The sequence below is a fragment of the Notolepis coatsorum genome (assembly GCF_963971535.1).
Source record: "Notolepis coatsorum genome assembly, chromosome: 1".
In the NCBI taxonomy this organism is placed as follows: domain Eukaryota; kingdom Metazoa; phylum Chordata; class Actinopteri; order Aulopiformes; family Paralepididae; genus Notolepis; species Notolepis coatsorum.
The window spans coordinates 236,759,881-236,782,673 of record NC_140165.1 but is presented as its reverse complement, the minus strand read 5'-3'; the positions used below and the strand labels follow the sequence as shown (position 1 = coordinate 236,782,673).

The following is a 22,793-nucleotide window of genomic DNA, read 5'->3' as shown; positions in this document are numbered from 1 at the left end:
CATCCGGGGCTTTTACGAGCGGCTCAGTATCTCTGAGAGATTTCGCTTTGAATTCACGATGACACGAGATAGAATGAAGTCTAAGAAACACATAGTATAGTATAATATGTATTTCTTAGACTTATTCTATCTCGTGTCACTGTGTATCAGGTTTGTTTGTGTATATTGTCATACATTTTTTTTACAAAGGCATTATTTTCAGCCAAAACAAAATAACATACCTATTCATAATATTATTCATCAATAATAGAAATTTAATTCATCATGATTTGTTGGTGTGCCTTGGAGAAGGAGGAAAGATTCAGCGGTGCCTTGGTTAAAAAGATTTGGGGACCTCTGGTACAGTGAATGTGTTTTGTAAACTAATCACACGGCTCTGGCAGTGTAAACAAATGTCTCTCTCCCTCTCCCAAAATGGCATAGTGCACCTTAAATATGAAAGAAGAAGAGACGCGTTGTTTGGAAAGTAGCGAACGAATCTCAGAAAACCCCTCTTTCCTTCTGCATTCCACGAGTCAAGACGGCTACTTCTCTCTCATCCTCTTCGTGAGAAATGCTATCATGAGATACTTTCACACTGCATATAAGCGACTTCCACTGTGGAAAAGCCCCCTGGTTCTGCTGCTCCGTGGCGTATCTCAGCGCTTACTGTACCCTCTTTCCAGTTCGCCCATCCAGGCACGGAGAACCGGCGTGAGCTGGCATGGAAAAACCCACTCATTCCAGACTCAAAAACACACTGCAGCCCAGCATTACGGCCTCCGCACAGAGTACTGCAATTTCTAACTGAAGCCTTTCAGGACAATTTACACCCCCCCCCCTCTTCCTCCTCCTCCTCCTCCTCCTCCTCCCCTTCAGTCTCCACCTCCTCTCTCCCTCCTCTTCCTCCCCTGTGCCAGCCCTGCTCTACCCCTCGACGGTTTACATTTGAAACAGGAGTTGTAAAGCCAGAGAGGTAACGTGACTCATCTCTGACCGTCAGTCTTCATAAACAGAGGCTACGGTAATGGGGGCGCAAGACGGGCTGTTTTGATTTAGGACTGTAACGTAGGTAACCCGAGTCGCTCTCCCAGCCTCTCCGTAACCACACCATCCCTCTCTGCCTGCACTTAATTAGAGAGATGATACAGTAGACTGCATTAATCAACGGTAGACTACAGACGTCGGCGCTTAAAACTGCCTAGTGTGTTGTCTTAGGGAGGAAATTTGAATCCCAAATGTAAAAGAAAAAAGTAATAATAGCTTTTGTACTAAAATGTCCTCAGAAGAGGACGAAATCTCTGCGAGACGATTCCAAGCTCGATAGTAACCGCAGTCGTCCTATAGTCTCGCCACGTTTGCAAAAATGGCTGAAAACAAACATCTTCCAGGTTTTTACAGTCGGTCCGCTTGGCAGCTTTAAAGTCCTGTGCACTCAGCAGGAGCGGAAGAGGAGGCCTGGACTGAAAGGCCCAGAGCGGCAGTTAGATAACTAACTCCACCTCAGCCTTGACCCACTTCAGTGGAGGTGATCCCGTACACACAACCTCTTCCGAGAATGAAAACAAACAAAGTCTCTTACCTCCTTCTTTGGTCCTCAGCTCCAGCCAGGGGGTCCAGTCCGAGGGCCCCTGGCTGCTGTGACAGGCCACCCTGACGGCGTAGGGGCTGTGAGGCTCCAGGTCCATGATGGGGTGGTCGGCCGGCGGCACGTTGATGTTCTGGTTGTGGATCATTTCGTCCGGGCCCGACAACTCCCCCGAGTGCTTGGCCTGGAACACGGAAACAATAAAGTGTTGATGATCCTAAGATACATGTTTTTGAAGGGACTTGTTTTGAAGGGATTTCGTGCTCCATGGCCTACAATTGACAACGCTTCCTATTCTCAAGGAACTTGTTGTTGTTTAAAACTAAAAAAGGAAGGGAACCAATCCGCCACGCTTCCTCGGACAAGGAGAGGGGCACCGCGGCGGGGTTCTGAACAGGGCGTCAGGTGGTCGTTTCTCAAATTGCCCTTTTTAAACCGCGTTTCATTCCTCGGCTCTCATTTGCTGCGTGGGACGCGGGCCAGGCCCAGCGAGGTGCACAGTGAGCAGACCTCGTCAGCAGAAGATCACAGGCAGGAATCCTGCTGCCTCTGCAAAGTCTCTGCGGTGAACAGGCTTTACAGAGGAGCGTCGAGGGAGAAGCCGGCTCCAGAGCCTAACGATCCCAAACCACATGAGAAACCTCCCGCCTGGACTATTGTTCTGTGTGCTGCGTTGCTCATTAGAACACAACTGCATACTGGAGGCTACAGGCCGCACGCTACACGGTGGGCTTTTAACTGTATGATCCCAGCTTACCCTACGCAGTAAAGAAAAACGCAGCTTTGCGACGTGACAACGGAGGTTCGGTTACACGAGGCTGGACCGCTCGCTGTACGACGTGCTTTCGAACAGGTGGCACGACGCTTCGCTTGGACAATGAATGTATTAAGCAGCGCCGTGGGGACTATTGGAAGATCCCGGGGTAGACGAGCAGGTTACACTGACGCCCGGGCAGCGCGAGGGAGGGAGGTGGTGTGACAGAGGAATGTTTTGTAGCTCGTGTGTGAATGAAGAACATGTGTGTGTGTGTGACTGTGTGTGTGTGTGTGTGTGTGTGTGAGGACTCATGGCTGACTCAGTGAATCACCATCCAGGCTGTAGCTAAACAGTCCAACTTAATGTGCAGCGCGCAGCTCTGAGTCACACTGCCAGCGCATTCCCTTCGTGTGGCTCAGTCCGATCCACAGTACCTGCTGCTGCCAGTCTTCCTGATGATTCAGACCTTTCTTTCTCTCCGTCCTTCCTCTCAATCTCTTTCTTTCTTTCCTTCCTCAATCTCTTTGTTTCCTTCCTCAATCTCTTTCTTTCTCTCTCTCTCCCTCTCGCTCTCTTCTGACACAGCCATTCCCTCTTCTAACGAAACAATAATATCTTTCATTCTTCTGCACTGCCGCTTTTTTCACGTTTCTATTGGACTGTTTGGATTCAGATTTCGGGCTCACTCTGCTGTAGCCGGCCCCTTGGCTGTCCCCCCTGTGGGGGGGCTGGGGGGGGGGGGGGGGGGGGGGGGGGCAGTACAAAAAAAAGGGGGTGCAAGGAGGGGCGGCTTTATTAGAACCAGACGTTTAGGGGTGGTGCTGCTGCAGCGCTCCCTGCTCCAGGAGAAAATGTTCCTCGACTCCAACTATGTGCTGTAATGGCCACAGAGCAGGACCGAGGGGAGGGAGGTAGGGAGGGAGAGAGGGGGGAGAGAGAGAGAGGGAGAGAGAGGTGCGGTGCGACATGAGATTACTCCAAGAGGCCTCTTTCCCAGAGTGAAACCCGACCCACTGCTACATGAATAAGAGAGGGAGGGGCAGTGTACAAGTCAGAGGGAGAGAAGAGAGAAAAGTCCTCTCTTCTCTAAAAGCAGCCTCACCAGAGGTAAGGTCACGGTCAACGGGAATCGGGCGGGCCCCGGTTATAGATCAGGAGAGAGCGATGCGTTCGCTGAACCCGCAGGGTCAAACACTTTCCAAAAAACGCAGACTTGTGGTCGGGGCCAGTTGTGGCGAATCGTCTCACCTGGACGGTGCAGCGGATTATGGGGTAGTCTCCTCCGAAGCCAGGCTGCCATGACACACGCAGGCCGGTCTGCGTGACCTCAACGGCTCTCAGTCCCCGGGGCTGAGACGGGAGGACTAGAGAGAGAGAGAGAGAGAGAGAGAGAGAGAGAGAGAGAGAGAGAGAGAGAGAGAGAGAGAGAGAGAGAGAGAGAGAGAGAGAGAGGGAGAGGGAGAGAGACAGAGAGAGAGAGAGAGAGACAGAGAGAGAGAGAGAGAGACAGAGAGAGACAGAGAGAGACAGAGAGAGAGAGAGACAGAGAGAGACAGAGAGAGAGAGACAGAGAGAGACAGAGAGAGAGAGAGACAGAGAGAGACAGAGAGAGACAGAGAGAGAGAGAGAGAGAGAGGGCGCGGATTGGAGATGTACAAACTTTAACACAGGAAAAAATTACTCATAGAGCAATCATTTAAAAATTCTTAGGATTGTTCTATGGTCCGTATTCATAAATCAAGCAGCCAACAGCGTAACTCCACACACTCCAAAACTCCTCTCTTCTTTTGGCCGTTTATTGGCAAAAGTGCAAAGCGCTGCACAACCCTTCAACATAGGAACCGATTATAAATCAAGCAAGACATCTTTTTGAGGCGGCATGAACCAAACAAAAGGAAGATACGTCTGTATTGTGAACCAAACGGTAGGCCCTGCCCATGTGGACAATGGTGTTAAAACAGTCACTTCTTTAGGTGGCAGCAGCAGCGTTGAAACAGTATCCCTCTCCATGTAACCTCCTAGCTCCTCGAACAGTGTTCCCGCAGCCCCGCGGTCCTCTGGGGACTGTTTATTCAATCACTAAATACACCACGGGGTCACAGGAGAGGAGAGAGGAGGTCAACTGACCAGTGACTCCATGTACTGTGTTGTTGATGTTCCTAAAGTCTTTGTGTGGCGTAGTGGAGCCAAATGCACTTCCCCCATTGTGAGATAATCAAGTGGACTGGCCAACAAAAGATTTTTATTTTTCTCCCCCCTTTCTTTTCGGAGCTTCAAACCTCCCTCCCTCCTATGACCACACAGTGCAGCTGTAAGGTTGAGTCATGCCATTTCCACGTGTGTGTGTGTGTGTGTGTGTGTGTGTGTGTAGTTGTGTATGTATTGTTTTGTATGTTTATATATATAAGTACGTGTTTAAATTACATTTCCTTTTTTATTTCCTTTCCTTTGTGTGTATGTGTGTGTGTTTGTGTAGGGGTTAAGAGGGGGGGGGGGGGCTTAATTGTGTTTTTGTTTACTTTCACACCATTATCACCCCAAGGCCCTTTGTTGACATCAAGTCGCACTCAATCCAGTACAGGCATTTTTTTTTCTCAAGTCATTCCAGGAAGCACTTTGACAGTAAAGCACCTACCGGTGATGGTACCGGAGCCGGACGTGGCCACTCCTTTGCGGTTGTGAGCCTCGCAGGAGAACGTGCTGGTCCTGTTCAGACCTGGACGAGAGAGAGAGCAGACAGCGGCGGACGGAGGTGTGAAACGGGGAACTGAGAAAAGTGTCATTCAAAACCAACAGGAAAAGGCCCTGCTCAGCAGCCCTGAGGCGGAACGCGGAGAGCTGACGTGAGAAACGAGACGAGGACAGGAAGGGGAGAAAAAGTTCAAACTCAGGTTGCGGATTTCGGCTAGAGGGTTCGAGATTCCACGGGGGAAAGGCGATCTATACGTCAACAGCCAGGAAGGATTACGATTAGTATTAGTGTTAATATGTGCTTGTTGATACGGGGAGGAGGGGGGGGGGGTTTCTGTATCGGCCTAGTTGAGAGAAGGTGGGCGAGTGGTCTCGTTAAGACCCCGTGACCTAGAGACTTGAGCTGCTGTGTTCTGGTCTGAAGGGGGCAGGGGCTGGTCTGAAGGGGGCAGGGGCTGCTGTGAAGGGGGCATGGGCTGGTCTGAAGGGGGCAGGGGCTGCTGTGGAGGGGGCAGGGGCTGCTGTGAAGGGGGCATGGGCTGGTCTGAAGGGGGCAGGGGCTGCTGTGAAGGGGGCATGGGCTGGTCTGAAGGGGGCAGGGGCTGCTGTGAAGGGGGCAGGGGCTGGTCTGAAGGGGGCAGGGGCTGCTGTGAAGGGGGCATGGGCTGGTCTGAAGGGGGCAGGGGCTGCTGTGGAGGGGGCAGGGGCTGCTGTGGAGGGGGCATGGGCTGGTCTGAAGGGGGCAGGGGCTGCTGTGGAGGGGGCAGGGGCTGCTGTGGAGGGGGCATGGGCTGGTCTGAAGGGGGCAGGGGCTGCTGTGGAGGGGGCAGGGGCTGCTGTGGAGGGGGCAGGGGCTGCTGTGGAGGGGGCAGGGGCTGCTGTGGAGGGGGCAGGGGCTGCTGTGGAGGGGGCAGGGGCTGCTGTGGAGGGGGCAGGGGCTGCTGTGGAGGGGGCAGGGGCTGCTGTGGAGGGGGCAAAACACTCTGACACATGCTGACATTCACGAGTCAATGAGTCCTCTCAGATAGTGACTCACAGGGCACTCACACACACACATTTAAAACCTCACTCCACACACGCTCATTCACACACATGTGCGAGCACACACACACACACACACACAGGGGCGCTGCACACAGAGACACACACACGCACGCACGCACACAGGGAGAGACACACGCATGTGCACTGCACACAGAGAGGGACACACATGCACACAGAGAGGGACGCACGCACACATGCACTGCACACAGAGAGAGAGAGAGAGAGACACGCGCGGCGAAACATGTGACAGTGGAGTTTTCACTATTATCTAACGTCCCAACACTGCCAGCACGTACAGACTGAGACTCGGCAAAAGAGAATCAAACAGTGTGTCGCGCTGTGCCAACAGGACCATGCCTCCATTGTGCTGCGGGCAGCGGAAAGAGAACAGGGGGTACGACTCCTGGGTGATGGAGGGATTAGAGGAGGAGAGGAGAGGACAGGGAGAGAGGACAGGGAGAGAGGAGAGGAGAAGAGAAGGAGAGGGAGAGAGGAGAGGGAGGAGAGGACGGGGAGAGGAGAGGAGAGGAGAGGAGAGGAGAGGAGAGGAGAGGAAGGAGAGGACAGGGATGGGGGAGGAAGGAGAGGGAAAGAGGAGAGGGAGGGAGGAGAGGGAGGAGAGGAGAGGAAGGAGAGGACAGGGATGGGGGGAGGAAGGAGAGGACAGGGATGGGGGAGGAGAGGAGAGGGAGAGAGGGATTATGACAGAGGAGAGGAGAGCAGAGGAGAGGGAGGAGAGGACAGGGATGGGGGGAGGAGAGGGAGAGGAAGGGATTACGACAGAGGAGAGGAGCGCAGAGGAGAGGAGAGCGGAGGAGAGGGAGAGATTACGACAGAGGAGAGGAGAGGAGAGGAGAGGAGAGGAGAGGAGAGGGAGGGACAGACCGCTGGCTGTGTGGTTGAATGAACTGCTCATCAGGCCATCACGCGATTGTGCCACGTCTCCTTCCTTCCCCAATAGTTCTTTATCAGCAAACCGCAGCACAGTGACCAGCCACTACGTGTCACGCTCGGTCACCGCCGGCATCAGATGCCAGGGTTGACAAACAGGATCAAGCTATTGTCAACGCGCTATTTCCATCTATATTTCCCATTAGGTTAAAAGGGGGATTTCATCTACAATCTGAACTGTATTTTGTCCCAATTATTAGTGAGGTTGAATTTTCCATCATTGATTATTGCCGTCATCTTACTGTAAGTCCATTAGATATTTGGTTGTAGGTTATCCGTACATTAATCTAAGGTTATGCTATTTTTTTTATCTACATCGTTTCACTGAGCTATATAACAGTGCATACTTGTGTTACAACGCAAGTACAAACTTGTCAATGTCTTGAAAACCTTTTAACAAGACCGCTAACAGTTGGGGATATGTGTGAGATTGTCCGCGAAATAAATCAGCATTGTCTGTACGACGTGCTCGAAGGACCATTGAGAGCAAGCTCTCATTTACAATGACGTTGAGAAACGCATAAATACAAAAAAACTACGTAGAAACAGAAAGTCAATCAATTAAACATTTAAAAGTTAGACTGAAGATCTAAACCGACCAATGCAATCTTCCCCAAGTCAATGCAAACTCTGGACGGAGACCCTAAAAAGCGCGCGCCAATCGCCAGAGCGAGCGTGATAAGGTCCAGAGCTCCAATCCGGCCACGAAGCGACGTACATACGGGGCGTGTGGCGTCAGTGTTTTCCTCTCACGGTCCATATAGTTGGGTGGAGACGACATGACCGAGTGACCCTGCAGCTGGGGGGTGGTTTCGGGGAGTTACAGTAACAGGGAGTGGCTTGTGTGGATCCGAAGAGAATGTGTTGCTCCTCTCCCATGTGGCCCCGTGCCATATAACTGTCTTTACGGGCCTATTGAAATAACCTTCTGCGGTTTGTGGCGTTGTGGTTCCTGCGGTGCACGCCGCGACAGCTGTCCATTCCAGAGCCGTGAGTGCGGGCACCGGTCAGCAGCACCGGCCACCTCTGGTGAGTCAAACCGGAGCCCTTGACACACACCAGTTGCCTGCTCCTGCTCTCTCTCTCCATCCCCCCCCCCTCACTCTGCCCCCTGCTACAGACTGTATGCAGGCTCTCTGGCAGGCCGCTGTGGTTTGCATTCAGGCAGCAGAAGCAGCAGCAGCCTCCTCCTTTCTCTCGCCGGCTCTTTCATCTCCCCGTTTTGCCCACTTGACGTCCTTTTTCATGCCCGTCTCCGTCCCCCCTGTTTCCGCCCCGTGCCCAGCCGCCCTGCCCGGGCCCCGACGACCACACAACCACAGGCCACATCTTCAATGGACCCCGCTGGCCCCTGGCCAGGCAGCCTGCGCACTCAGAGGAGAGGGGGGGGGGGGTATTTTGGTGGCTTTGTGAGAGTAAAGGGGGTTGGGAAGGTGGGGGGGGGGGGGGGGGTCTTTGTAACTATATACGGTTCCTCTGTGACTTTTGTAGATTGTGAGAATGCCCCCCGAAAAGATACTAAACACACGTAGGCCTACAAGTACTATTAGAACATCCTGCTGTTGTTGGAACGTAACGTCCCCGTTTGCGCTTGAGTGATTTATTGATCACTGAACGTTCCGCTCGTCTCCAGGGAGAACGTAGGGCGCTTAAGCAGCTGAGTGACACGCGGTGTAATAGTTGGTAATAATGGCTCTAAGGAGCCGGCGCGAGCCGATGAGGGTTGCGGTCGAGGAGGGTGAAAGCCGATACCTGGTAGGTTGAGCGTGGAGGGCGACAGGGCCACCGGGTCTGCCAGGGTGTTGAGCGGAGCCCCGTCCTGGAGCCAGATCAGCCGCACCGGTTCCGGGGGCCCGTGGGCCACGCAGTGCAGGACGAGCGAGACGTTGGCCACCATGGTGATGTGCTGGGGCTCCACGGAGAAGTGAGGCAGGCCTGGGAGAAAACACAAAACGACCATCAGGCATCTCTAGACTCTCTATAAACAATGTAAAAGGAAACGCAGAGCATCGCTCAAATGAAGTATGTTTACGCTGGTGGTTTGTTTGCGTGTGCATTCTGGCGTCTGAGTTAATCTCACCCTCCAGCTGGATGTTTCCTCCCTCAGACACGGCCTTCCCACCCTCAGACTGAACGGCACAGCGGTAGGCGCCCATGTCGGGGAGTTGGACCCTCTCGATCCTGCGTGACAGAGAACTGGCTTACAGCGGCTTCACTGGCGTCACAAGCTTGAAGCTGACGGATGTAGTGGAGGGTGAACCCGCCTCACCTCCCTTTACCCACCTTTCGCTTCACAAAGATTTAGAGCAACAACATTGACTGATAGAACAGCCAGCCAATGAGAGAGATGAAGAGAGCCGAGTGTAACACTGAAGACGTTGTTGTTGTCCATCTAATTGACATGTAAAATGGCTTGTTATCTTGCATTGTTATCTTTATCATTCAGGTCAAGTGGGAGGCAGTGAGGTTTGCATTGTGATTGTAATTACACAGCGTACTCTGGACACAATCCAGCCACGATTCCGGTTAAACAGTGTCAAGAGATAAGAGGAAGGAGGAAGCAGTAATGAAGAGGTGGTAAATGAATCCACAGGAGATTCCTCAGTGACACTCACAGGCACACAACAATGTGGTCACATGAAACCAGATCTCACAAACAACACTGAAATATCAAAACAAGAGTAACTGGGGTCAGACAGACAGACGGACGGACAGAAAGACAGACAGATATACCTATAAGCCAGCCAGACAGGAGGCCCTCCAGAGATACAGACAGACAGACAGGAGGCCCTCCAGAGATACAGACAGACAGACAGGAGGCCCTCCAGAGATACAGACAGACAGACAGACAGACAGACAGGAGGCCCTTCAAACAGACAGACAGGAGGCCCGACAGACAGACAGACAGGAGGACGACAGACAGGAGGACGACAGACAGACTGACAGGAGGCCCGACAGATAGACAGACAGGGGGCCCTCCAGACAGACACGGGGCCTCCTCCAGACAGACAGACAGGAGGCTCTCAGACAGACAGACACGGGGCCTCCTCCAGACAGACAGACACGGGGCCTCCTCCAGACAGACAGACAGGAGGCTCTCAGACAGACAGACACGGGGCCTCCTCCAGACAGACAGACACGGGGCCTCCTCCAGACAGACAGACAGGAGGCTCTCAGACAGACAGACACGGGGCCTCCTCCAGACAGACAGACACGGGGCCTCCTCCAGACAGACAGACACGGGGCCTCCTCCAGACAGACAGACACGGGGCCTCCTCCAGACAGACAGACACGGGGCCTCCTCCAGACAGACAGACACGGGGTTTCCTCCAGACAGACAGACAGACAGGAGGCCCTGCAGACAGACAGACAGGAGGCCCTGCAGACAGACACGGGGCCCTGCAGACAGACAGGAGGCCCTGCAGACAGACAGGAGGCCCTGCAGACAGACAGACAGACAGGAGGCCCTGCAGACAGACAGACAGATAGGAGGCCCTACAGACAGACAGGAGGCCCTGCAGACAGACAGGAGGCCCTGCAGACAGACAGGAGGCCCTGCAGACAGACAGACAGACAGACAGATAGGAGGCCCTACAGACAGACAGACAGACAGACAGGAGGCTCTCAGACAAACAGACAGGAGGCTCTCAGACAGACAGACAAGAGGCTCTCAGACAGACAGACAGGAGGCTCTCAGACAGACAGACAGGAGGCTCTCAGACAGACAGACAGGAGGCTCTCAGACAGACAGACAGGAGGCTCTCAGACAGACAGACAGGAGGCTCTCAGACAGACAGACAGGAGGCTCTCAGACAGACAGACAGGAGGCTCTCAGACAGACAGGAGGCTCTCAGACAGACAGGAGGCTCTCAGACAGACAGACAGGAGGCTCTCAGACAGACAGGAGGCTCTCAGACAGACAGGAGGTTCTCAGACAGACAGACAGGAGGCTCTCAGACAGACAGGAGGCTCTCAGACAGACAGACAGGAGGCTCTCAGACAGACAGACAGGAGGCTCTCAGACAGACAGACAGGAGGCTCTCAGACAGACAGACAGGAGGCTCTCAGACAGACAGACAGGAGGCTCTCAGACAGACAGGAGGCTCTCAGACAGACAGACAGGAGGCTCTCAGACAGACAGACAGGAGGCTCTCAGACAGACAGGAGGCTCTCAGACAGACAGGAGGCTCTCAGACAGACAGACAGGAGGCTCTCAGACAGACAGACAGGAGGCTCTCAGACAGACAGACAGGAGGCTCTCAGACAGACAGACAGGAGGCTCTCAGACAGACAGGAGGCTCTCAGACAGACAGACGGCTCTCAGACAGACAGACAGGAGGCTCTCAGACAGACAGGAGGCTCTCAGACAGACAGACAGGAGGCTCTCAGACAGACAGACAGGAGGCTCTCAGACAGACAGGAGGCTCTCAGACAGACAGACAGGAGGCTCTCAGACAGACAGACAGGAGGCTCTCAGACAGACAGACAGGAGGCTCTCAGACAGACAGACGGCTCTCAGACAGACAGGAGGCTCTCAGACAGACAGGAGGCTCTCAGACAGACAGACAGGAGGCTCTCAGACAGACAGACAGGAGGCTCTCAGACAGACAGACAGACAGGAGGCTCTCAGACAGACAGGAGGCTCTCAGACAGACAGGAGGCTCTCAGACAGACAGACAGGAGGCTCTCAGACAGACAGACAGGAGGCTCTCAGACAGACAGACAGGAGGCTCTCAGACAGACAGACAGGAGGCTCTCAGACAGACAGACAGGAGGCCCTTCAGACAGACAGACAGGAGGCTCTCAGACAGACAGACAGACGGCTCTCAGACAGACAGACAGACGGCTCTCAGACAGACAGACAGGAGGCTCTCAGACAGACAGGAGGCTCTCAGACAGACAGACAGGAGGCCCTCAGACAGACAGCCAGGGGGCCCTCAGACAGACAGACAGGAGGCTCTCAGACAGACAGCCAGGGGGCCCTCAGACAGACAGACAGGAGGCTCTCAGACAGACAGCCAGGGGGCCCTCAGACAGACAGACAGGAGGCTCTCAGACAGACAGACAGGAGGCCCTTCAGACAGACAGCCAGGGGGCCCTCAGACAGACAGCCAGGGGGCCCTCAGACAGACAGCCAGGGGGCCCTCAGACAGACAGCCAGGGGGCCCTCAGACAGACAGACAGCCAGGAGGCTCTCAGACAGACAGCCAGGGGGCTCTCAGACAGCCAGGGGGCCCTCAGACAGACAGCCAGGGGGCCCTCAGACAGACAGACAGACGGCTCTCAGACAGACCCCTACCTGAGCGTGCTGATGACCATCCAGCTGTCGCTGCCCACGGGGACCTGGATCTGGTTGGTGTCTGCGTACTCCAGAGGCAGGTCGTCTCTCAGCCACAGCACGTCCGGGGGGTCCTCCTCCTCGCCCCCTCTGCCCATCAGGGTGCAGTGCATCGCTACAGGCTTGCCCAGCGACGAGATGACCGTGGTGGGGCTCCGCACGAACTCTAGATCTGAGATTCAAAACACAGGGAAGCTATGTCACCGAGCCGTCAGGTTTACATCGCTGATCGCAAGGACGCGTTTATGTTTTACACGTGTGCGTTCAATTTCATTTTACATTTCACATCTGTATTGTTAAATAAACACGTATATTAAAAACAGCATGCCTAATTGCCTATGATCCTGTTGTAAATTACAACCTGCTTCTCAGATTCAGATTCCTTTGTTTTCATATCATTTGGTACATTTTACAGCAAAAAGGAGTGAAATTCGCTTTGTTGTGGTTCCCCGACCGTAGCAGCATCCAATATATAATATAAAATTAAATAGCATAGAATAAAATTAAATAAGATTAAATAAAAGCAAGATGACTGAAGTGTGCAGTGTGCAGATAACAGGATGCAGATATTACACTATATAAAATATAAATAACAAAATGGCTATGTACAGTTCCAACAAGAAAATACACAATACGATTCTGCTAATCGCTCTGTAGCTATCAGTTAGCCGTGTGGCTGTAGCCATCATTGTGGACTTGGGCTCTGGACTGGTAGATGATTTATTTGCATCCAAGGGCTAAACGCAGCCATAGGTCACTCTTGGTAAAGACACGGTAAGGACAGGTAAGGTAACCCGAGGCTCATCCACTACCCACTGACTTTTAGACTAGGCCCCGTCCTCAAACGTGCGTCCCTGACCGATAGACGAGACGACCTGAGAAGGACAGAGCTGATACCACCAGGACAATGGCTCCTTGTTAGAGGAAGGATTGTAACAGCCCAACAGTGTGAGAGAGAGAGAGAGAGAGAGAGAGAGAGAGAGAGAGAGAGAGAGAGAGAGAGAGAGAGAGCAGGGGCAAACAACACAAACACTTAACACATTCTGGCTCTCTCAAATACCTCCCCGAACACCGAGGACAGAGCCCCGAGGATCGCCTGCCAAGACGTCTGCGTATCTGTTCAATGTCCAACACACAAGGCCAAGGAGGAGCCATAAATATGATGAGCGTAAATCTCTTCCCGCTCCTCTCTCGGCCGTTTGATGGAAATGCTTTAGCATTCCTTGGCTGGCGAGGCGTACACGCTGTAGTCCTGAAGATAAAAGAGTCCAATGCAATGACGTCGTCTTGGGCTCCTTTCCCACCCCATGTCCAATTTAGTTTTGTGAATTTTCAGGAATACACACACAGTCCCCCCCTTTCACTGACACATCCATAAAGGTTTTCTCAAGCTTGTCAACCCACCCTCCTAGTCCGTTTCATGACCGACCTTCGACCTTTTGACCCCTTCACTCTGACCCCGGTGGACCCCTGCCACCCCGACTCTGTCTCTGTCGCAGAAATGCACATAATTCAACTTCTCTAAACGGCGCTTCGGTCTCAAGACTCCAAACTATAGCACAGCGCTTTTTTATTTAATTTTAACGGAAAGTTAAATGTCAAACAAACATAATCGCATATACACATTTCCAAATTATGCGTGATATGCATATGCACACAAATACAACCAGCGATGCATAAACTAACTGGCACACTAAAGGCTCGGGGGCTCGGCTCGGCTCCAAGCGAAGGCTCCAGCGGCCCTCTGTCTCTGTGTTCCTTGGCGTTGGAAATCGTTCCCGACTCCATCTTTAAGGTTGGCTGACTCCCTTTTAGGAACCTGCCCAGTCGTGAGGGCTTTTTTCCCTCATTGGCATCTTTTGTTTCTTTCTCTTGGATTCTCATTAATATCTCATAATAGGCCTTTAAGTTCACGCAAACCAATCCAATCCACTTTATTTATAGAGCACATTTAAAAACAACAAAGTTGACCAAAGTGCTGTACAAGTCAAATAAGTTAAAAGATTTAAAAAAAAAAGATATAAGCACACAATAAAAACAAATACAATATGTCACATAAAAAGGCAGGTCTCTCAAACTGTTTAAAAACCAAAAGCCAAAGCAGATAGATGAGTTTTGAGGCATGATTTAAACACCTGCAGAGTGGGGGCCTGCGGAGGTGGAATAGAACAGGCCATGATCAAACTCTGTGTGTGTCTGTGTGTGGCCCGTCACCAGTGATTTCACTTTAACCTAACTGCTCCCTTATCTGTTGTCCCTGGTTTTCCCTTGAGGTTCTCAGTCCTTTTTACCCCCCACTCCCTCTCCTTTCTCTCCCTCTCTCTATTGTCATCCTTAGTCTCTTTCTGTCAGAGAAAAGACTCAGATGTTAGACGTCAGTGGACGTGCACACATACCGAAAACACCCAAGACAGGGCATTTCTCCATCTCCCACTCCCTTTATCTTTCTGTCTTTTAATGCTACATAACTCAACCCCCCCCCCCCCCCATCCCCTCCCCTCCCTCGTTCATTTACCCTCCTTTTCATGCCATTCTGTGGATTCATTGCTCCACGTTTTGCCACCTCCCCTCCCAACTCTTTATCCTACACTCTTGCCCTCTTACCCCATCCATCATTTTCTCTGCTCCGGTCTGAATCAACCAGCCCTGACTCACTAGCTCAAGCATCTACGCCCCCGCAACCCCCCAACATCTCTCTCTCTCTCTCCCCCTCTCTCTCTCTCCATCCAAATAAGAACTGAAGCTTCAGTCTTCCAACTGCGGGCAAAGGTTGTCTTTGAGTCACTCACCAGCCCGCTGCTGTAAATTATACCAGTGTGTCCCATCCTCTCTGTCTATCATATACATATACATACACGTGACACATATATATATATATATATATATGTGTCTCCTGGGGTATATGTCTCCCCCTCTCTCTCGGATCAGAGAGCAGAACCCTGATGGTCAAAACACATGAGCGGACATACAGGTGGAGGCCCCTGGCATGCAGCGCCTAGCCTCAATAAACAGAAGACAGGTTTTAATTAAACTGTGAGCTCCCGGTTGTAGATATACCTAACGACCATTTAGCGTAGGAGGCAGGACAAAGGTATTCCCTGTCCTTGCTTAATAATGTTATCTGGTCTATCTATATACCACTTGCTCTGAACCAGAGAATGCTTCTACCATGGTGATCATTGCGGTATAGGCGTATAGCCCAAAACCACTACCCACAATAACAACAACAACAACAACAGCACAATAGACACACCTTTATTACAGGTGAAAAAAATCCTAAACCTGGGCATTTATTGGTGCCGTCTTGTTGGAAATGATACACCTGATCATGCATTTTCATATGTGTAGTCTACCTCTTTTAAAAGAGCTGTGTAAACATGTTTATGAGTGTGGCTACGTGTTCCTTCGTGTGCATTTAACTTTAATTGTCCAGATGTTCAACACATTTGCAGCAGTGTGGCTGCTCTCAAAACCAAAGCAAATTGATTTAATGACAAAGGAGCTGTAAACTGACTAATTGTTCATTATGTCGGTTTTTCTTTCTCTCCAAAAATGTCTACGTTGACTAAAAATGACCATTATTACAGGATTAAAGGGTGTGAGACTTACCTGTCAAGGTGCTGGCAGCTACTGGTCTCAAAACAACAGCCAAAACGACCATGCACAGCATTGAGCATTTGGACACAAGACTAGTCATGGTTTTTCTTTTGCAGTATTGTGAACTTGTTACGGTGTTCGGAGTTCTAGAGTTATTAGACTTCTTGCAGGGCTCCATCATCACCGCATCTCCGCAGTCCAGCGCAACAAGTCAAAGTTGCGCCCCTGGAGAAAAAAGTTGTGTTGTGTTGTCGCTCCTCCGACAGACGCGACTATATATCCACAGGTATGATGATGAGTAGAGCCCGTTTCACTTCTCCTTTACTGCGATCAGTCTCGTAAAGAAAGAAACGAAAGAAATCTCAGCGCTGCTCTCCGCGGGTTCTTGTTTCTCCAGTGAAGTGTTTTGCTTTAATCCAACGCAGTCCCAACTAGAAAGACGCTCCACATAATAAACCGGGGAACACGCAACTTGGATCAAAAAGCGCGTTGCACAAACAGGGGTGTGGGCGAAACGTTGATCGGGCACTAATTAAGTTGTTAAAAGTTATTTCTAGCTCTTAGGGAGTATTGTTGTTTCCTGCGGTCCGATCTCTCGCTCCTGCCCCAACACTAGTCCCAGAGTTACTCTGATATTCCCTCAGCCCCTTCTCTCCCCTCGCTCCCCCTTCAAACAGGATTCAAATTCCTCAACCCGAAGTTCTTTCCATTCTCTGCCCCCTCCTTCTCCCCCAGCCAGCCTCCCCCTGTGTGTTTCTCTCTTTTTCTCACAGAGGATGTGAGAAGAAACGCGGTGGCACTCCCGATTGTCTCACAAGACAATTCCCTGGACGCATTTTAATTACACATGAATCCCCAGAACGTGTAAATAGCCCGGCGAACAACCACACATTCCACTTGGGTCTCTAGCAAGGACCGCTGCTCAGACGTTTGCTTATTATAGTCATGGGTTCATAGTAGTATTATGGTGATTCAAATTCTTATTTAATAAATGCATATATTTATTGTAACGTAACCAATATTATATGACCCTCATATGCACCTTTGTTTACACTGTTTATCTTTCTCATATTTTTATATTCAGAGTTCATTATATTGTTTACATTGTTTATTTTTCCCCTCATATTTTTATATTCAGTTAATTTCATTGCCTATATTTATGTCTTTCCACCATTATCCTGTGCATACCTGTAACCCCCACCCATGCTGCTACATGCCCGAATTTCCCCCAAGGGGCTAAATAAAGTAATATCTAATCTTATCTTAAGTTAGTATAGTCCAATAACCTGTGATAATATTAAGTCATAATTGAAGGGTTAGGCTACTACAACTAATAGAGCCAGTGGTGGAAGAAGTACACAGTTCCTTTACTTTACTTGAGTAAAAGAGTAGAAATACCCAGATAAAAAAAGTCCTCCTTTCTAAATGTTACAGTAAATGTAGAGAAGTATTTCATATTGAATGTACTTAAGTATCAAAAGCAAAAGTACACATTCTACGTGGTGTTTGTGTATTCCAGTGCTTGGGAACTTCAACCCTTGACCTATTGACCTCTATAGGTTATGTCAAAGTGGTATGTGGTGCAATTATGCTGCTCTAATTACGTCCTCTTGGAAGATGGCAGGTGTCAAATGTGAAAGTATATAATCTTCATACTCTTCCTACAGCTTGCATTCTCAGGACTTAATTTCTTTACACCTCAGTCCCACGAGTTCGCACTGAGAGTTTGGGAAGAGGGCTTTTGTGTACTCTGCTCTGTTTACCTGGAATGGACTTAAAAAATCTCTTAAACTTCGGCTTTTATTACTTTGCAGTTTTAAAACCCTAATTACGGACCTTTTAATGACAGATATGGGAGTGTGCAAATGCTTCTCTGCTTAATTCCTACTGGTTACTGTACACGCTGCATTAATGTTATGTTTGATGCTTAGCCTAACCCAGTGTTTCTCAAAGTGGGGGGCGCAGAGGCATGACAGGGGGGGCCTTGAGGTTTTTTATTTTTTTTGGATTCCAGAAAATTATCACTAAAGTGCTATCTGTTGCAGCTGCACTGTTCTCCATGAAAATACAATTTCTCAAAATCTGAAAATCATTATTTAATAAAACACAGAAAAGGATCACCAAGTTACTCTGGATAAAAAAAACCTTTACAGACAACATTGAGACAAAGCTTCCTGACACATCTCCATCCAAACTCTTGGAAGAACTCTTTGAAATCTCATCTGATACCACCTGGAGAGCTAGTTTCAGAGTGTGGTGCTGAGTACCAAGTATCTCATCTCATGGCCCACCAAGTATCTCATGATGCAGCAGTTAAGGTGTTGATACCATTCAGCACCACATACAGTATCGGGGGGGGGGGGGGGGGGGGGGGGCAAAATATTTTGCTCCGCCAAAGGGGGGGCCTGACAGAAAAAGTTTGAGAAGTACTGGCCTAACCTGACCTTCCCTCTCAAATAATCCCCTGTAGCCCCCCCCCCCTCCCCTGGCTGCTGCTTGCTCTTTTTGTCCTTTGTCTATGTTCATATACTGTCCTGTATGGTTGTTCTTGACTTTAAGTTTGTTGTTGTTTTATGTCAGGTGTTGCTCAAAAAAGAGCTCTTTGAGCTCAAGCTTCTTAATTACCTGGTGAAATAAAGGTGAAATAAATAAAAACACATTTTTGCCATGTTTTCTGCGCAAAATCTTTTTCTTCAAAGTAACTAGTATCTGATGGGTTCAGATGAATGTAGTGGAGTAAAAAGGTATTTACTTTTAAATGTAGTGGAGTAAAAGTACAAAGTTCCCTCAAATTGAAATACTTAAGTAAAGTGCAAGCACCTTGAAACATGTATGTACAGTATTTCAGTAATACTGTGTATTCATTTACCATTTTAGTCCAGGGTAAAAAAAAAAAAATGTACAGGTGAAAATTGGCTAAAGCACAGACTTCATTGTGTAAAACATCGTTTCCACCCGTATAGCACATCTGCAAAATTCCCAAAACAACGTTATACAAAACTCCACATTATTCCCCCATAAGCATGACTCTGTCTGCCAACTCTCTCAGTCATTGGAGATCCTGTTCTAAAAATGAGATATCGACCAGACAGACACAAACAAAGTTGGACAGTCTAAACAGACGCCGTCCCTGGTTCACCGATGAGGGAGCGGCGAAGCGCTTGTTGTCGTATTTAGATTGTTGATGTCTGAGGAGGTGACTGTGTGTTCGGCGCTCGCCGTCTGGGAGGACTGGGCCTCGAAGGAGGAGTTTCACACGGACCCACGTTTCATGAATAATTGATTTGTTTTTCCCCATGAAAACGATGGGAGCCGCTCAGGAGAACCTGGATCCCACTGGCCCTTTAAGAGTGGCTCTGTGGACAGTGTTGTGTTCCCAGGGTCTTTAATGGAGACAGAGAGCCACTGAGAAAGACCCTATTGTACACATGCTCCCTTTTCAATAGGAGCCTGAGCAATGGAGCTCTCACTGGTCCCAGATAGAGCCACAGAGAGGGGAGGGAGAGAGGAGGGTCACGGAGGGGGTCCTGTACGAGAAAGGGGGGGGGGGGGGGGGGTTCTACTCCAAAACACAAGGTTTAGGGCCGGGGCCGACCCAGGACAAGGGAATGTTTTGGTTTTGTTGAAGGGATGTAAAGGCATGGGGGATGGGCGCTCCATCCAAGTTTGAGCTTTTTTTTTTTTTTAATCCCAAATCCGGCAAACCTGATTAACTTTAGACCATAACTTAAAGTCACCGAGGTACATGTAGGAGGAACACAGAGGAAAAAGAACATGCATAATAGAAAGAAAAGAAAGAGCAAATAGGAAGGTAGAGGATGGATAGGCCGCCTGCATGGTGCTCAAAACATAACCTGTTGATTTTAAAGTACAAGACCCTATTGATACCTGCTGTATCACTGTACATATTAATACTACATCTGATTAGCACTATACTCAGTAGTACTCATTTATATATCTATACACAGTTTAATCACCTGTACATTGTATATTGCTGTTGCACTTTACTGTTACATTTTCACTCTGGTTGGATGCCAAACCTATTTCCGTTGTACTGTACTTGTGCTGTATGTATGATGATAATAAATGTGAATCTAATCTAATATTTTGGCTATACCTGGTATGGAAACACCTCTCTTAACATTTTGCCACCAAACATCTCCCCGATTCCCTCACTAGCAGACCACCTCTGGCAGTGACACAGATGCATATTAAAAAGATGGGTGAACTTTGAACTCCAGGCGATGATAACGACATCATCAATAATGCTTATTTTTTTTCCCTTCCAGAATTGTAGGCTATTACTTTGTTTCATTTCCTCAAAAATACCTTATTTTCATGTACGTAACTTCAGTCTGATACTATACGCTTCCAACAACCCCTGCTGTGAATTTCAATAAAAAATATCCCCCTCCCCCAGCTTAAATTAAAAAGGAGGGTAAAGTGAGTTTAGGTGGGTTTTACCCTCCCCTGTTCCCAGGCTCCACTCCACTCCAACACCGGGAGAGCAAAGTTGTCAGACAGGTTACCAGACTACAATGATTTGGTATAATCCCGTCTGGCAGCCTTAGTCTAAAAAGCAAAGCTCTCCTGCCCCCTCCTGGCGATGAGCACACACTTCAGGTTTGATGCCGGCAAATGGCTTAAGTGGGATTTAATCTTTTTTGGACAGCCCACATTCTTGCGACTGTAAATGAAAATCCAAATCACCTAGAATGTAGACATTATTTATATCTGACAAGTCAACCTCTAGTGTCTTAAATTACGAATATACACAACACACTTATTAGAATAATTAGAATAATAATTAGAAGAACCTCCTCTGAAAACTTAAAATGGATTTATATGGCATGGTTCTTTGTGTAAAAGTACTCTTAGTCTTGAACCCACAAAGTCCAACAGAATCTGTGTGGACAGTTAAGTTAAAGGAACACGCCAACATTATGGGAAATGCTCTCCGTCTTCTCCAGAGTCAGACGATAGACACCAATTCCATCTCTGTGCGTTCAGTAGAAAGCTATCCAACTGCAAGCTAGCCTAGCTTAGCACAAATGGATGGAAGCGGATAGAGACCACTAGCCTAGCTCAAAACTTCTCTCTCCCTCTGTTGTGTCACCCCTCTCTCTCTCCCTCTGTTCTGTCACCCCTCTCTCTCCCCCTCTGTTCTGTCACCCCTCTCTCTTGCTCCCCCTCTCTGTTGGCAGTTGGCACCCCCCCTCTCTCCCTCTGTTCTGTCACCCCTCTCTCTCTCCCTCTCTCCCTCTCTGTTCTGTCACTCTCTCTCTCCCTCTCTCTCTCCCTCTCTGTTATGTCACCCCTCTCTCCCCCTCTCTGTTCTGTCACCCCCCCTCTCTCTCTCCCTCTGTTATGTCACCCCTCTCTCCCCCTCTCTGTTCTGTCACCCCTCTCTCTCTCCCTCTGTTCCGTCACCCCTCTCTCTCCCTCTGTTCTGTCACCCCTCTCTCTCTCCCTCTGTTCCGTCACCCCTCTCTCTCTCTCTCTCTCCCTCTCTCTCCCCCTCTCTGTTCTGTCACCCCTCTCTCTATCAATCTCCCCCTCTCTGTTCTGTCACCCCTCTCTCTCCCTCTCTGTTATGTCACCCCTCTCTCCCCCTCTCTGTTATATCACCCCTCTCTCTCTCCCTCTGTTCCGTCACCCCCCCTCTCTCTCTCCCCCTCTCTGTTCTGTCACCCCCTCTCTCCCTCTCCCCCTCTCTGTTCTGTCACCCCTCTCTCTCTCTGTTCTGTCACCCCCCCTCTCTCTCTCTCTCTCCCTCTCTGTTCTGTCACCCCTCTCTCTCTCCTCCTCTCTGTTCCGTCACCCCTCTCTCTCTCTCCCTCTCTGTTCTGTCACCCCTCTCTCTGTTCTGTCACCCCTCTCTCTCTCCCCCTCTCTGTTCCGTCACCCCTCTCTCTCTCTCCCTCTCTGTTCTGTCACCCCTCTCTCTCTCTCTCTCTCTCTCCCTCTCCCTCTCTGTTCTGTCACCCCTCTCTCTCTCTCCCCCTCTCTGTTCTGTCACCCCTCTCTCTCCCCCCCCCTCTCTCTCCCCCTCGCTGTTCTGTCACCCCTCTCTCTCCCCCCCTCTCTCTCCCCCTCGCTGTTCTGTCACCCCTCTCCCTCTCCCCCACTCTCTCTCTATGTGTTGGAGGATCAACAGCAAGGCCTGTCCCTCATCGCGCCTGTGTTACATAATGTTTTCCTAGCTGTGAAGAGTGCCCACAGGGGACAATGCGTTGTGATTAATCCCCCCCCCCATGACATTGAAAACAGTCATTATTTTCTAGAGGGTGTCTCCTGGTGGGAGGGTGTGTCCACACAGATTAAAGCCCGGTTGAACCTATCCACACCACGGTCCCCGGAGCGCAGCGTCCTAATCCCCCGTGGGGTCAGAGGTCGCACTAGGGCACATGATGCAGACTCTGGCGAAATAGGTTGTGCCAATAACAATGATTGTGAATTGATCCGCCAGAATTGAAAGCAGGGACTTAAGTGCGTGCATGCAGCCTCAAGCATGTTCATAAACTTGCAGTTAGTGGCTTGAGGATTGCAGGCCTATCAAGCAAAAAGGCCAAACAGCTCACAAGACAACCAGGCAGTGTGGCAGTCATCCACAGATACCTGAACCTCTGTACTATCTGAACTAGATGTGTGTGATCTGCTGTGTGAATCTGATCAGATTCAAATAAAAAACATTAAAAGTGTCAGTATGTGTGTGTGTGTGTGTACGTGCATTTCAACTCGTAAGACACTGATGTTACTCTCATTTACAGCGACGACGAGCTTACAGACACAGTTTATTAGCAATTTTATACAAATAGGCACAATAAATAAGAACAAACTATAAAAAA

The 22,793-nt window shown here is 49.9% G+C and overlaps 1 protein-coding gene across 1 annotated transcript in view; it reads right to left on the bottom strand.

Annotated features, from left to right (window-relative positions):
• axl (AXL receptor tyrosine kinase) overlaps positions 1 to 16,578 on the bottom strand; it is a 55,861-nt gene extending 39,283 nt beyond the window's left edge. The window contains exons 1-7 of the mRNA XM_084328740.1: positions 15,958 to 16,578; positions 12,310 to 12,520; positions 9,091 to 9,191; positions 8,763 to 8,945; positions 4,960 to 5,040; positions 3,573 to 3,688; positions 1,562 to 1,751 (exon numbers count right to left, since the gene is read on the bottom strand). Coding sequence (XP_084184866.1) covers positions 1,562 to 1,751; positions 3,573 to 3,688; positions 4,960 to 5,040; positions 8,763 to 8,945; positions 9,091 to 9,191; positions 12,310 to 12,520; positions 15,958 to 16,126 — 1,051 coding nt within the window. The 5' untranslated portion in view covers positions 16,127 to 16,578. The remainder of the gene's footprint in view (positions 1 to 1,561; positions 1,752 to 3,572; positions 3,689 to 4,959; positions 5,041 to 8,762; positions 8,946 to 9,090; positions 9,192 to 12,309; positions 12,521 to 15,957) is intronic.
• Between the last annotated feature and the right edge of the window lie 6,215 nt (positions 16,579 to 22,793).